Source organism: Echiichthys vipera, assembly GCF_963691815.1.
Source record: "Echiichthys vipera genome assembly, chromosome: 8".
NCBI classification, from domain to species: domain Eukaryota; kingdom Metazoa; phylum Chordata; class Actinopteri; order Perciformes; family Trachinidae; genus Echiichthys; species Echiichthys vipera.
In genome coordinates, this window is record NC_139833.1 from 18,606,009 (window position 1) to 18,621,442 (window position 15,434).

Below are 15,434 nucleotides of genomic sequence, written 5' to 3' on the forward strand. Positions count from 1 at the left end.
GAACAGTATAAACAGATGGGGAACAGTATAAACAGATGGGTGGAGAACAGAAACTATACTAAAATATGTATATTTAGAGTGGAGCATGTATATTTAGAGTGGTGAGCGGTGATGGACGGCACTCTTCAAGTCCATCCACAGATGTTCTGTAGGATTCAGGTCAGGGCTCTGACTAGGCCACTCCAGGACATTCACCTTCCTGTCCTTTAGCCACTGTGTTGTTTTTATGGAGGTGTGTTTTGGGTCGTTGTCATGCTGAAAGGTGAACAGGGCCGCAGGTTTTCCTCAATAATTTGGGTGTATTCGGCAGCTCCCCTTTTCTCTTCAACCCTGATCAACTGCCCAGTCCCTGCTGAAGAGAAACAAGCCCACAACATAATGCTGCCACCACCATGCTGCACTGTAGGGATGGTGTGTTTTGGGTGGTGTGCTGGGTTTGGTTTCTGCCAAACATAAAGCTTGGAGTTCAGCCCAAAAAGTTACATTTTGATCTCATCTGACCGTATAACCTTTTGCCACGTGTTTTTTTTTTGGCATACTGTAAACTGAGTCAGTGTGACATTGTTTCAGAAGAGGCTTCTTTCTCTCCGCTCTGTCATACATGTAGAACTTGTGAAATTGTTGTCACATGCACAGATTGACCAACCTCTGCCAATAAAGACTTATCACTCCTTCAAGGTCACCATGGGCCTCTTGAAAGCTTCTCTGATCAATCTTTTCCTGGCTCAGTGTGTATAAAGAATTAAGCTAATAGAAAGAAAAGATTAATAACATGCACCTATTTGACAGGAAATACATTTTCAAGAAATGTTTCATCTGTGATGTGACTAAAGAAGCAGAGATGATCAACATTAACATAAATCTTACAATAACAGAACTAACAGGATAACATCTGTGTGCAGTAATTTCAGACACCTTATTTGAGACCCCCTGTTTTATGCAGAGATAAAAAACGTCCTGGTGACGCTCGTTGTCCAATCATACGGGAGTATGCAGGTGACGTCAGGGGTGTGGGCGGGGCCGTAAAACCTTCGCTTTGGGTCGCAGACGCAGGGTGGTTGTTTCTGTCCACGTCTGTCCGTGCACGAAGAAGAAGAAGAAGAAGAAGCCCCACCATGCTCCGTACCGTGTTTTCAAGGACCCTTCCCGGTGTGAGCCGTCCGCTGGTGTGCCACTACTCTGCGGCCGCCATCCCTGCACCCAGCACCAACCCTGAAGTCCACTATAACAAGGTACGACCACTGCAAGCGCTTCGACGTGACATTTGGACATTTGGACATTGACCAACTGCGCAGTCAACAAGTGCGCGTTGAAACCGTAAACGGCTCCAGTAAGAGGCAGCAGTGAGGAGCTGATGGATAACAATAATTCTGCTCTTTAGCTCAAATCATTCTCTAAAGTTTTCTTTGGCTTGGTGCCAGGTACGAGCTACGGTGCAGACAGACACCAGACACACTAACTTTCTATTCCTGCTGCTTCCTGTCAATGTCGAGCTCCTGCAGCCACACAAGTGGAATAATAGGAACATTATTGTAGTGAGGAATCTAGAAAAGTCCCATTGCGAAATCCTTCTTAAGCGATAAGTTTGACATGGTGCGGTGAGGTTACAGCGTCAATTATTAACGCTGCGTCCTCGTGATTTGAGTCCATGTATGGATTAGTTTGCACACTTCGTTCATCTGCGCCACAAAACCGCTGCTTCTGTCAGGAAATGTTTCTCCGGTCTCATGGTCCAACTTACCTCATGATATAACTCACCTCTTCTTGAGCATCGGGCACTCCTCCATCTTAGTCAACTAATCGATTATTCGATTTTCTCCATGAATAATCACGACAAAGGACCAATTTAGATCTTGTTTTTAGCAGCGATGTGCTTATAAGTCATTGTTTATAATATTTATATATAATTCTAGTTATTCATACTTGTGTCCATTTTCCATAGGACTGTGTAATTATATTTATTATAGTTTTTTATTATTATATATACTGACATGTTAATAATATAATACCAAGTATCCAGGCTAAATAGATGGGTTAAGGGGTAGGACTAGATACGTTTTTACTTCCTCATGCCCCCTTTCATGTGGAAAACTGTGTGTTTTTTGCTTTTGTTTTATTTTTTATTTATTTGCTAATGAATTCATTCATTTTTATTTTCGTGTCCGGTCATGTTACCCTGACCAATTACATACAGGATTATACAGACACCTCAATATATAAAACAAAACCTAAGCCTTCCAGTGTGCCAGAGCATGAGTCCACAACAACCAAAAAGCATATGAATATAAAATAAACAAACAAATACAAATAAAGTAGAATAAGATATGTGCAGATTCACAGACATGGCCCCATAAATAACAAAACAATACAATACATGACCATAAACACAGCAGGTGTTTCCGTGTTTTCTCTCAAACGTCACTTTCATTATAACTTAGTTTTGTTCAAAATAAACACAATCAAGCATGAAAAAAAGCATTAAAATGACTAAAACACTTAAAAAATCTTAATGAACAAAAATCAGATTAGTCTACTCCCCTGAGAGGGTGCAGCCTTATTCATTTCTGACACTATTCATTTCATGCTGTTTGTCCAAGGAGGTTTCACTGAGAGCAGCGCTTTATCTTATCGCTCACACAACTCCACACGGTTTGATCTGCTGGCCACTGAGCAGCTCCTGGAGCAGGAGGGAGGATTCCTCAGTGGTGAAAATGTGCTCTTTCACTTTGACCCACCCAGATTTAATCTCCTTATCTGGTGTTTGAACTGGCAACCTTCCAGTTACGGACCCATTCTTGCTCCCACTCACCTTTAGGTTTATTATATCAAGTGTATGATGATTTATTATTAATAATTACCCTGAAGGAATAGACGGACAACAACTGTGATTTAAGAAGTTTGGTTTTTCAGCAAGTAGGCCGTCCTGCAGTGCAGATGCATTTGGTTTGTTTTGTCAAAAGTCTGCGGAGAGACTTGTCACGAGGGAACGATGTTTCCAGCAGGCGTGTGGATAAAACTGAGTGGTGTTGGTCTCTGGAAAGAGATGCTACAGTTTTTAAGGGTCATCTTCAGTGTTGTCACTTCACAAATGATACAATTCACCTCCCTTGCATTGGGGCGGTGGCAGAAATCTCAGAACTAAAACCAAACCACTAAAGGTACGAGAGAAAAAGTATGGTTTTGCAAAAAGATATGGCATTATTGACCCACAGATAATGAACTATTTCAAAATAAGACTTTTTTTTATTTGATTCAAAAATAAAATTCAGAAGTTTTGCAACAGTTTTTTTCAGAAGTGAATGAAATAATTAGTAATTTTGTTATGATCTATTTGTATGTTTCAGCTGTTTATCAACAACCAGTGGCAGGATGCAGCGAGTGGGAAATCCTTCCCGACCATCAATCCAGCAACTGGGGAAGTCATCTGTCAAGTTGCAGAGGCTGATGGGGTAAATAAACTTTCTGATTCACACAGACTGATTTAAGTAATTCATTTATGCTCCAGGGAGGGTGAAGGGAATCTGTGGGTCACATTTACTGGAACTGGAAAATAACATTGAAGAGAAAATGAACTTGGTAGGTCCAACTGACCTAGGCTACATGTACAGGCTACACGTAAAAGCAGTGTAAAATGCAGGGTAACACATCTGCATGTCATCAGCATAGCATAGAAGAGGACATCTGCCTGTACTTATATAAAATGGACAACAGCAGTGGGCCAAAAACAGACCCTGGGGGAACACCACAATTGATTTCCAGAGAAGCTTCTGTTAGACATGAGAATGTAGCACGCTTAATGTGTAAGTCCATCTAAAATGGTCCCATGGTCTTTTTGGGATGAAGATACATCAAATAAGCCATCAAGACAATTTTTTTCGTTAATCAACCATGTATAGAGAATGCTCAGAGAGACTCTAACAGCCACAGAGGGCTAACAGTTATTAGCGGAGTGTGACCCCGGGTAAAGAAAGGCGGAGAGAGAAGAAGATAATGAGACAGTCGAAAGCTAAAGACAAGGAAATATGACAAAGCGTATGTAGCGCTTGGCCTCACTGTGACTACGGTAGGAGACGAGGAAAGACCGGTGTGTTTACTGTGTCTAAAAAAAGGTGAAATCGTGCCAAATATTGCCAACAATCATCCCCGTTGTGAAAGCTACTTCAAGTGACAATGCTAATGTCTCCTTCTTTTCATATACAACACATGTATATTGTATTGCGATGCAGACTTGCTTGTTGAACAAGTTTAAAAAATAAACTTTTCAGGAAAACACAGTTTTAATCTTGCAGCATAAACATAAACATGTAGAAAAACAGATCTTGTTTGTCCAGGAACTGAATGTCTTCCATCGCTGCTTTGGAGCTACTAGGTGTTGATGGCGTGTTTATTGATATATAAATAAACAGAGGAGCCGTGGATTATACTTTTGGTATCATTTGATGTTTTGACTCCAACTCACCAAGTTAATCATGTTGTGTTATATTTCCAGGCAGATGTAGACAAGGCGGTGGAAGCAGCGCGTAATGCCTTCAGGTTGGGGTCACCGTGGCGACGTATGGACGCCTCTCATCGCGGCCTGCTCCTCAACCGATTGGCCGATGCCATCGAGAGGGATTCTGCCTACCTTGCTGTGAGTCATTATTTTGCAAAAACACTAAAACAAACATGAACCAGTTTCACCAAAAATCCGGTAGTGAGTTTATCTTGGTGATCGCTTAAAAATATCTTTGTTTTTGCTCATTATTTAGAGCAGCGATGTCAAACTCAAATTCACAATGGGCCAAATATAAAAACTGGGACAAAGTTGCGGGCAAAACTCAATATTTACTAAAAAAAACTGTGCATGTTTCCCTTCTCTCCAGATGTGTAATGCTGAACCTTTTCAGTGCAGGTCCTTGTTCTTGTCGTGGTGTTTATTTTGTTTATTCTTTTGTCACATCCACGGTTGCTCTGCAGACGAGACAAACAGGTCTTTACCTTCATAAACAGATAATCTGCCTCCCAGGCTCTGTTGAAAGCTCCTGTTTTCCATCTTTCTTTTGGCCGTTTTTAGGGAGGGGTGGATTAAGTTTGTCTGAAGAGACTGGTAGCACGGGTGCTCATGTTTGTCAACAGAAAAGTAGACGTGTATGTGCTATATACTCGCGAGCCAGCTCTCATAGGCCAAATATAATTACACCGCGGGCCAGATTTGGCTCATGGGCCTGAGTTTGACACCCCTGATTTAGAGAAAAAGTCAAAAACAAAAAGAAAAGACAGATGAAGAGTCAAGAAACAATGATATTTACTCTTGCCTGTGAATGTTCTCATTCGTCCAGGTCATCGTTATCCTCAAAGGTTATATCACCGGATATTTACTGTGTTTCTATTCAAAAAGAATGCCTACATACTTAGAAATGAGTTTGATGAAATACAGTTTTTTTAACAGACTTTTGGGAAGACGGTGCTGTTACACACTGAAGAAAGACAAACGTCCATGCATGTTACTGTGCTGACTTAAAAGAAAAATCTGGAATAGGAAAACACAAAATCAAAGGACATTCTGTTGGTAATGACAAGTGTCTGAACCTTTACATCATTTCTTTACATACACTTAACATTGTTTGTTCTGCTGCTTCTTATTAACAATAACAGCATTTTGAATATTTCCTATACTTGGACCACATCATATCACAGCTGTAATTTTACACACCATGTAAAATGGATATTGTGTTGTTTGCACAGGAGCTGGAGACCATTGATAACGGGAAGCCATACGCCGTTTCCTACTCCGTGGATCTGCCCACCGTGGTGAAATGTTTCAGGTAACAAATACACAACACAGGGCTTTACGTTCTTTTGAAACTGTACCGTGTGCTGTCAGCTGGACAAGAAAAGTGGGAGACACATGGTATTCTAGCAAATAAAGTGATTTATTAAACAAACATAATGGAAAAGTGGGCAAATAAAAGAAGGAAAGCAAAAGAGACAAAGTGAAGGTGGTAAGTGGAGGTCTGTCTTATATGGCACGGAGCACAGCCGGTCCATGTGTGTCCCATGCTGTTGATTCATCATATGAAATTGCATTATACAAAGCAGCTAACAGATACTGTTCTTACACATGTCTGAACCTGTTGTGTTTAGGTACTACGCAGGCTGGGCTGACAAATGGGAGGGAAAGACCATCCCTATTGACGGAGATTATTTCTGCTACACCAGACATGAACCCGTCGGAGTCTGTGGACAGATCATACCGGTGAGGGGTGGGAAAATAGAAACGTTGTTCAAGTTGTTAAAATATTGCTGGATTGATACTGTATATAATAACTATAATAGTTATTACTACTTTTATTAAAGAGTTGTGAGTTGCTGCTCATGGGGGAATTGTGTAAATCATGAATAAGTCATAGAGTGGTCTTTACCTACTCTATGTAAAGTGTCTCGAGATAACTTTTGTTATCATATGGCACTGAAAATTGAATTGAACTGAATTGAAATCGAAATGTACAAAATATGAAAAGAGGGAGTTGAGATGTGAACACAATGCTTCTGACTAAGCACTCCGGCAGTTTCCAGATACACACAGACGTCCATTGTAAACATGTAGTCAGATTTATCAGATGTTTTAGAAGCTTGTTACGCACATAGACTGTTCCCCAACTGATCTTAATCTTCCATTGAGTCCTTCAGTTGTTCCTGTGTCTCTCATTGTGAATGTTTTCCTAAAAAGCAGCTCTGCTTAAGAACATTTAACCTTCCAGCGAACTCACTGAACAGGTTTCATTTTGTATACTTCCATTTCATTATTTTTCTTTAAGACACTGTTCTGTTTTTGATAAACATCAAGAATGCATACTTGGCAGGAGATTGAAGAGAAGATTGGGTCAAATCAGTCCATGTTGTTATGAGACCAAAGGAACTTGGAAACCATCCAAGTGCGTTCATATGGGTGTTTTCATCTGGTTTACATTTCACTGAGGCTTTGTCCTCCTGCATGCTGTCACCTCTGCTCCACTACAGAATCAAAGCCTCAGGACGCCGCATTGGTGGTGTGCATGTTGTTTAAGTTGAATTGAAATACATTCAGGAAACTCATTTGTTTAAAGGCTTATCAGATGCCAAAACAGGTTGTAATACTCACAGATCGGGTGTTACAACTCTAAGCTTTATCCTATATTAAAATAATTTGCAAAGTAAACAGTAGAAATACGGCACTCACGACACAAAGTAATCCATCAGGAATGTGAGTTTATGTGTTTTTGACTGCTTTTTTTGCCTGAGCCCTACGTGTTAGCATCACCAGCACGCTGATGGACCTGCTTTTAGTTGATGGTGTTCGGGCATCTAGTAAGGATGCCCCCTGGGTGCCTCCCTAGGGAGGTGTTCCAGGCACGTTGAGCTGGGAGGAGGCCTCTGGGTAGACCAAGGACCAGGTAGAGGGATTATATGTCCACACTTACCTGGGAACGCCTCAGGATCCCCCAGTTAGAGCTGGTTAATGTGGCCCGGGAAAGGGAAGTTTGGGGTCCCCTGCTAAAGCTGCTGCCCCTGCGACCTGACCCCGGATAAGCGGTTGAAGATTGGATTAGATGAGATGATGAGATGCAGGGTTCAAGGGGGCCTGAACACCACCTTAACACAGAACACTCATGTCATACACAGTGCCTTTCCTGAAGGTACAGTCACACATGTCTGTTCAATGATATTCCCCTGCACTCTTTGATGTCATGTATCTTGAAGCGATAATAAATATATAACTGATCAGAGCGATCACAAACTATAAGCACAACAGGAGAACGATGCTACAGTTAGTAGCGTTGTCATAGCGAGAGAATAACAGCTCGATTTAAAAACACAGTGCAGCAGTTTGACAGAGCAGACCGGAGAACAGTGCTTGAACTTGATCTTCAGGGGGAGTGAATCGATCTTTGTCTCCTTCTCTCCCACCAGTGGAACTTCCCTCTGCTGATGCAAGCCTGGAAACTTGGCCCTGCCCTTGCAACCGGTAACACCGTAGTGATGAAAGTTGCAGAGCAGACGCCGCTTACAGCACTCTATGTAGCCAGCCTGATTAAAGAGGTACTTTGTTTCTTTTTATTTCTTCATTAGCACTCCATCAGTTAAAACGATTTTACTGTAAAAATGTAAACAATAATTTACGTAATACAAGGAACTTTTTTTTAATTACAAATATAATATTCAGGCTTTGAAAGGTGCTTGAAAATGCTTAAAGTTGTAGCCGCATTTCTTTCACAATCAATAGCTCAAGAATATAAATGCATTTAAATTTCTTATTCTTCTGTATTACAAAACGCATTATTGCGTATTACAAAACGCAGTTTTAGTTGTTTATAGCATAAAACCATCTCTTCTAACGTGATATTAAAAAGTCAAATAATCATTTTCAGTACATTCAGTATGTATTTGTAGAAATAAGGAATTTATCACAGCTGTAAGGTGCTGGAGAAGCACCTGCACTGTTTGAGGTATCATTCTATCTGAGATTTTTCTTTTTTTTTTTAGCACATAGCACTTTGGTTTCCTCCTTTCTTAAATCACGCAGGCGACCCCACGATGCATAAGAAATATGTTCTACAAACGTAGAGAAATGTGTTAAATGTGATAAAGCTGACCTTTAAACTTGTTAAGAGTTTCATACAAGCAATGAAACAAACCTTCAGACGTTCAACATAAAGCTTCCTGAAACTATTTGTCCTTTAATTTCCTGTACACAGCATAGCTCCCATGAATGCTACTTTTTTATGTAATTTAATGTAGTCAATAATTATGACCAGCTTTTCTCAAGTGTCCGTTGACTTGTTTCTGTTTCCAGGTGGGTTTCCCTGAAGGTGTTGTGAACATCTTGCCAGGCATGGGGCCGTCAGCTGGTGCTGCCATCGCAAACCACATGGATGTTGACAAGGTGGCCTTCACTGGATCCACAGAGGTAGGACATGTCTCTGTTTTTTGCCTTTAGTTATTGTTTGCAGGACAACAATAACAAAAATGCTTTTTATGCTAAAACTGAGTCCAAAGACAGGAGGTATATATAACTCCACTGGGGTTCATCCAGATAAAATGGGATTTATTGAGAATAGATACTCGTCAGATAATCATCTCACCCGCTAAATTGGTGACTGCACTTAAACCTCCTGCTGCAGCTATCGTTGGATGTAGACTCTCCTGGAGTCAGCCCTGTCAGACATGCTGAGGACATATTGACACGAGTAACTCATCCTTAGAAATCTTTTCCCTCTATTTTTATTCTCAAAGGATACAAAGTCAATGGATCAATCTTTAAGGCACTATTTCAGGGTAAAGTGGCTGGATAGTGGCTCCTCCTGTGTTGTCTGGTTTCGGGAAAAGTTCAGTTCAGATGTTAACAGGTGGTCTTCCTTACATTTGTCAGCACAGGGTAAGGTTATTGCTATTAAGATGAGTGACTAGTGACTGTTCTTCCTAAATGTAATTGGACTGAGGCGGCTCTAATCTCTTTCCCTTATCACTATTAATTTTGTCTCTGACATTTAGCACAATGGACTTTACCTCCTGAGTGTGCTCCACCTTAGTTTCATCTTCATCTTCATCCGCTGATCCGGGGTCGGGTTGCGGGGGCAGCAGCTTTAGCAGGGGACCCCAAACTTCCCTTTCCCGGGCCACATTAACCAGCTCTAACTGGGGGATCCCGAGGCGTTCCCAGGCGAGCGTGGAGATATAATCTCTCCACCTAGTCCTGGGTCTTCCCCGAGGCCTCCTCCCAGCTGGACGTGCCTGGAACACCTCCATAGGGAGGCGCCCAGGTGGCATCCTTACTAGATGCCCGGACCACTTCAACTGGCTCCTTTCAACGCAAAGGAGCAGCAGCTCTACTCCGAGTTCCTCACGGATGGCTGAAGTTCTCACCCTATCTCTAAGAGAGACTCCAGCCACCCTCCTGAGAAAACCCATTTCGGCTGCTTGTACCCACGACCTCGTTCTTTCGGTCATGACCCAGCTTTCATGTCCATAGGTGAGGGTAGGAACGAAGATTGACCGGTAGATTGAGAGCTTTGCCGTGCGGTAGAGCGACTGCAACACCGCCCCCGCTGCTCCGATTCTCCGGCTAAACTCACGCTCCATCGTCCCCTCACTCGTGAACATGATCCCGAGGTACTTGAACTCCTTCACTTGGGGTAAGGACTCATTCCCTAATTGGAGTAAGCAATCCACGGGTTTCCTGCTGAGAGCCATGGCCTCAGATTTAGAGATGCTGATCCTCATCCCAGCCGTTTCACACTCGGCTGCGAACCGATCCAGTTTCATAAAGAGGACTATTCATATTCTCCTGTAGCTCTGGCTAATGGCTTCCCCTTATTACCCATGGAGGCTGAGTACTACATGGTTTGTAGGTTTATATAAGAGTCATAAATTGAAAACATTGAATGATTTACAGACTCGCAGCCTGTCACTTTCACACCAAATCAATCCACCTTTTGTATGACATGTTACAGGCTTGTGAGAATGAATAAACGCTTTTCAAACTGATAAGAGACACATCAATCTGTCTATCAATCTGTCTGTCTGCCTGGAGGCTTCTGGATAAACAAGCTGCCGTGAACTGAAAATGGATAATGTTCAGTTATGATTGACAGTTAACAGCCGTTCAGCCCCGCGGCCTCCTTCACACAAGGCAGAAATACCATAAGGGCAATCTGTTTGAACAATGATAACATCCAGGTTAATGTCATCATCCTGCAGTCTGTGTTTCTGAATACCAGCTGTGTGCATTTCTCTGTGGACTGAGCATTTTGATACTTTCAGAGTTTTTATAACATCTCAAACTGCTTTATAATAAAAAACGACGTGAAAATCTTACTTTTTACAATATGGGACCTTTTTAGTAAGCTGTAGTTGTTTTATAGCACCATCGTCTCCACCAATAAAATCATTTCAGTTAAAACAGAGGTGTCACCTTCTCTTTTTTTCCCCGTCTCTATCCATCAGGTGGGTCATCTAATCCAGCAGGCTGCAGGCAGCAGTAACCTGAAGAAAGTCACTCTGGAGCTGGGAGGAAAGAGTCCTAATATCATCCTGTCTGACGCCAACAGTATGTATTCTGGCTGCCGCTCAAACACCTGTTCAAACGCACCCTTGAGTACACTTCTACATCTCTAAAGAAAAGTGAGAAATGAAAAACACTATAAAGCGTTACGGGTCAAAGATGAATGTCATAGTGGAATAGTATTTTAATATTTCTTTTTAAGAATACCTTCACGGTGAAAGTAAAGGTTGTCTTTGTCGTTTCCTCCTTTAGTGGAAGAGGCGGTGGAGCAGTCCCACTTCGCTCTGTTCTTCAACCAAGGCCAGTGCTGCTGTGCCGGCTCTCGTACGTACGTCCAAGCAGACATCTACGACGAGTTTGTGGAGCGCAGTGTTGAGCGAGCTAAGAGAAGAGTAGTTGGAAACCCTTTTGACTTAAAGACCGAGCAGGGTCCTCAGGTAACACACACACTCGATGTTTCACACTGTTACAACAAGATCTCAACACACACTGTAACAAAAGCCCCATTTATCTCTCAGACCCCCTCCAAATGAATTATAAAAACATGAATATGACGCTTTTTATGTTTATATAATGGACACGGTTAATACTTGTTAAATTTTTATGACTAATATTTTATTGATATTTATTAAAGGTGTTTTTATACAAAAAAGCCCCCACATTGAACGCCAGGCAAAGGTGGCCATTTGACGTCCTGTCTTTGTGAAACCAAGGCGTAATATTCCTCTTTGCCCAAAAGCCGGCATTCTGGGATAGGCATAAACATGTGACATGATGTTAAGCACAACATATGACGTTCAACGTATGTGTCAGAAGAAGTCACTGTCCCCGTGCTCTGAGAATTCAGGACTTTCTCTACCGTGATGTTCAGCATCCAATGGATTTAGTTTTCTAGTTGCTCGTCATGACGGTCAATATGTTGCTGTCGCGGGTCGGACAGCAGTTCCCACCGCCCAATGTGCCGGCAAGCAGCAAAACCCTATCTACATGGAAATCGAGCCGCCAATATGTGCAGGGTCCGAGCCAACACATTGGGGGGCTTAATCAGGCCGGCAATATGCCGCGCTCTGTCTGAATACAGGGACCAGGCCGGCAAAAGGCAGCCAAATTGCTGCCTTGCTTTCCAGTGCAAAAACACATTGAAGGACAAATGTTACTGGCTCAGACTCCTGTAAGTACTCTCACACTCTGCATTGACCTGTCTAGGTAGACCAGGAGCAGTTCAACAAGATTCTGGGCTACATCAGCACTGGGAAGAGAGAGGGAGCCAAGCTGATGTGTGGAGGAGGAGTGGCTGCAGACAGAGGGTATTTCATCCAGCCTACTGTGTTCGGTGATGTCCAGGACAACATGACCATCGCCAGGGAGGAGGTAGGAAGTATGGAAGATTAAAATTGCAAATACACATTTTTATATGTATTTTTGTAATTAGATTCTAAACATATATTGTTGATGGAAGCTGACGGAAGAGCAGTCAACAGTAGCGACCAAAATACAAAACAAGTGCACTGAGCTCTCGACCTCCTTTTTCACTATAAGATGCCTACTTAATATATATAAATACATTTAAACCACAGATTAAAGGAATACTTCACCCACACCATTATCATTTGGTTATTAACTACTCACCCTGTAATACATTGTATAAAAAACAAAAATTAGTTTGCATGTCTCCATGGTGAACGGAAAATCCATGTGAAGTAGCCCTGTCCAGTTCTTCATTTGGCACAAACAAGGTCAAAGGTCAAGGTCACTTTGACATCATATATATTTCTGTCCATGATTCGCCGCCATAACTCGAAACACACCGCACACGGTCATTTCTACAGAGCAGAAGTGTTTTGGCTTCTAACTTTGTTCCCCTGTTTATGCGCTGTTGTTGTTTGCCTGTGTTGTGTGTGTCTGAAGGGGATGGTTTGCCTGTGTGTGTGTCTTCATCTCTCTTTTTTTCTGTCATGTCTTCTCTTGCAGATCTTTGGTCCAGTGATGCAGATCTTGAAGTTTAACACAATGGAGGAGGCGCTGACGAGAGCTAACGATACTAAATACGGTCTAGCAGCCGCTGTGTTTACTAAGGACATTGATAAGGCCAACTATATCTCTAACGGGCTCCGTGCCGGCACAGTCTGGTAAGGTTATTACCAAAATCTTAACTGTGCAAACATTAGTCTTTAAGCTGCTTTGGCTAAGCCTTAAGGCTCTCCCATAAACATTCACAGGAAAAACTGGCATTTTGCAGCATGGATGTTTTAATTCCTATCAGCTATGATCATTTATTTGACTCATAGAGTAGGTCATTGTGCAGGTGTATGCCCAAGTTGTTAAAATATAGAAGTGTCTACTGCATGCTGTTCCGGTGCATTCAGACACATGGGTAGGAGGTGGCTCGCTGAATGTTGTAGTGTTAAAAGTGTGTGTGTGTGTGTGTGTATGTGTGTGTGCTTTGTGTTCACCCTGCAGGATTAACTGCTATGACGTGTTTGGGACTCAGGCTCCGTTTGGAGGTTACAAGGCTTCCGGTAACGGCAGAGAGCTCGGAGAGTACGGCCTGGAAAACTACACTGAAGTCAAAACGGTAATTACATAACAATATACCATCAGAAGTGTTATTGTTGTCCATAATACAAGCAGTAAACATAGCAATCCTTTAGAACATTAGGATGGTTATTTTTTAATTGAAGTATGTTCAGAATAGCACTGATGTCCAGTCTGGGAGCTAAATCTGTCCACTTTTCTATAGAAGGTAAATTGACTCTTATAACGTCCTCCACACTGGCGCCAGCCTGTCACTGTCTCTTCATCCGTGTGTGACAGGAGCAGTGGATGAAGACTCACAGCCTCTTTCATTTCTTAATCACTCCAGAAGTTATACGCTTCTACTGCCACTGTTGTTAGTAGCCTCTTATATGATATTGAGACCGATACCAATTTAAGAGGGGGAAAAAATCACAGATATCGACCGTGGCCAATATAGTGACATTACCAGCTGGAATCAAAACGGACATTTTCTTTGTGGATTGTGCACCAGTTTTGTACCGAGGTGCTCAGAAAGCTGCTGCTCTAAACAAGTTTCTTTATTAGAGAATATTTAACATTGTGTATTCATACAATGTATTACAAAGTCAACAGATTCTAGATGAGAAACACTGAGAAAATAAAGATGGAATAAAATAAATGGCTAAGTTAACATCATGAATTGTTGGGTCTATGTAAAACATAAATAAGTGAGTATGGTCTATACTGTACTTATTCTGTAGTGTAAGTGTCCTGAGATGACTTTTGTTATGATTTGGCACTGTAAATAAAATTTAATTGAATTGAATTGAATTAAATTATCAGTAGTTTTCTGCGGTGTAAAAAAGGATTTCATAACGGCACATATGAGACAAGATATATGCAGATAGATAAATGTCTGTGAATGGCCAATAATATCAGCCAATAGATATATCCTGTTTCTTTCGGAGTACTCCAGGCAGATCAGGGGGGGTATGGTGTCAACATGCTAAAACACAAATGGGATTCTCCAAAAGCCTGATCATAAAGGGTTTATTTATAGCCATGTAAACACAGTTAGTTTGAATAAATGATTATACACTGAGATACATAACTACTATTCTTTACTCCTTGAAATCCTTAGATTAAGCTGTTGTTTTGTCTGTGTTGTCAGGTGACCATCAAGGTACCACAGAAGAATTCTTAGACGTGAGCCACAAGCCCCGTCAGCAGCCGATTGTCTCCTCTCAGTTGCTTTCTGGCAAACTGAGATACTCTGCTGAAACAGGGAGTAACCCCAGTCAGTTAAGCACTTTGGATCCTTTTTTGCTGTGAAAATGAAACCACATACCTACATATTCATATCTCAACTTTTGCATCTGATTAAATGTAATCATAAGACTACATAGAAACACTATTTGTAATCTGTAAGTTTGTACGTTTTCATAATAAAGGCATTTGAGGCACTTGGCTTGTTCTGTCATAGTTTGTTAAAGCAGGAGCTAATTCATGAGTATTTCAGATTTATACTTTGCACTGCAGCCTATTTTTTAACCCATTTTATTTGACTAGAAGTGCGACATAATTAAAAGAAATAGAATAAAAATGACAATGTGTGAGCTGAGCTGTACTACACAGCGAAAGAATGAACTAAATTTAAAATCTTCCCCGTCTCCACCTTACTACCATCTCTTGATGAACGACTCCGCCAAACCAAATTTGTGCGTGCGATACAATTCCCATTTAATTTATTGATTTTCTTGAGGTATGAATACAACTACACATAATAATCACAGCACCCACCCCAAATACCCCGCCTCATACCCACCCTTAGCCAGCATAGCCACATAAATATAACAGAAAATAAGTCGCCACATAATACAAGTATAAAAACATCAACAAAGAGCAAAAACAAAAAAAA

At 41.5% G+C, this 15,434-nt stretch overlaps 1 protein-coding gene across 1 annotated transcript; it reads left to right on the forward strand.

Moving 5' to 3' along the window:
* The first annotated feature begins 1,037 nt into the window (after nt 1-1,037).
* Nucleotides 1,038-14,979, forward strand: LOC310951083 (aldehyde dehydrogenase, mitochondrial-like). The gene is made up of 13 exons (XM_083919165.1): nt 1,038-1,232; nt 3,345-3,449; nt 4,490-4,630; nt 5,725-5,804; nt 6,124-6,235; nt 7,930-8,058; nt 8,813-8,926; nt 10,963-11,065; nt 11,273-11,457; nt 12,227-12,391; nt 12,992-13,149; nt 13,481-13,595; nt 14,688-14,979. Exons 1-13 carry the CDS (start codon nt 1,116-1,118, stop codon nt 14,718-14,720), a joined length of 1,557 nt encoding a protein of 518 aa, XP_083775291.1. The 5' UTR covers nt 1,038-1,115; the 3' UTR covers nt 14,721-14,979.
* The last annotated feature ends 455 nt before the right edge of the window (nt 14,980-15,434 follow it).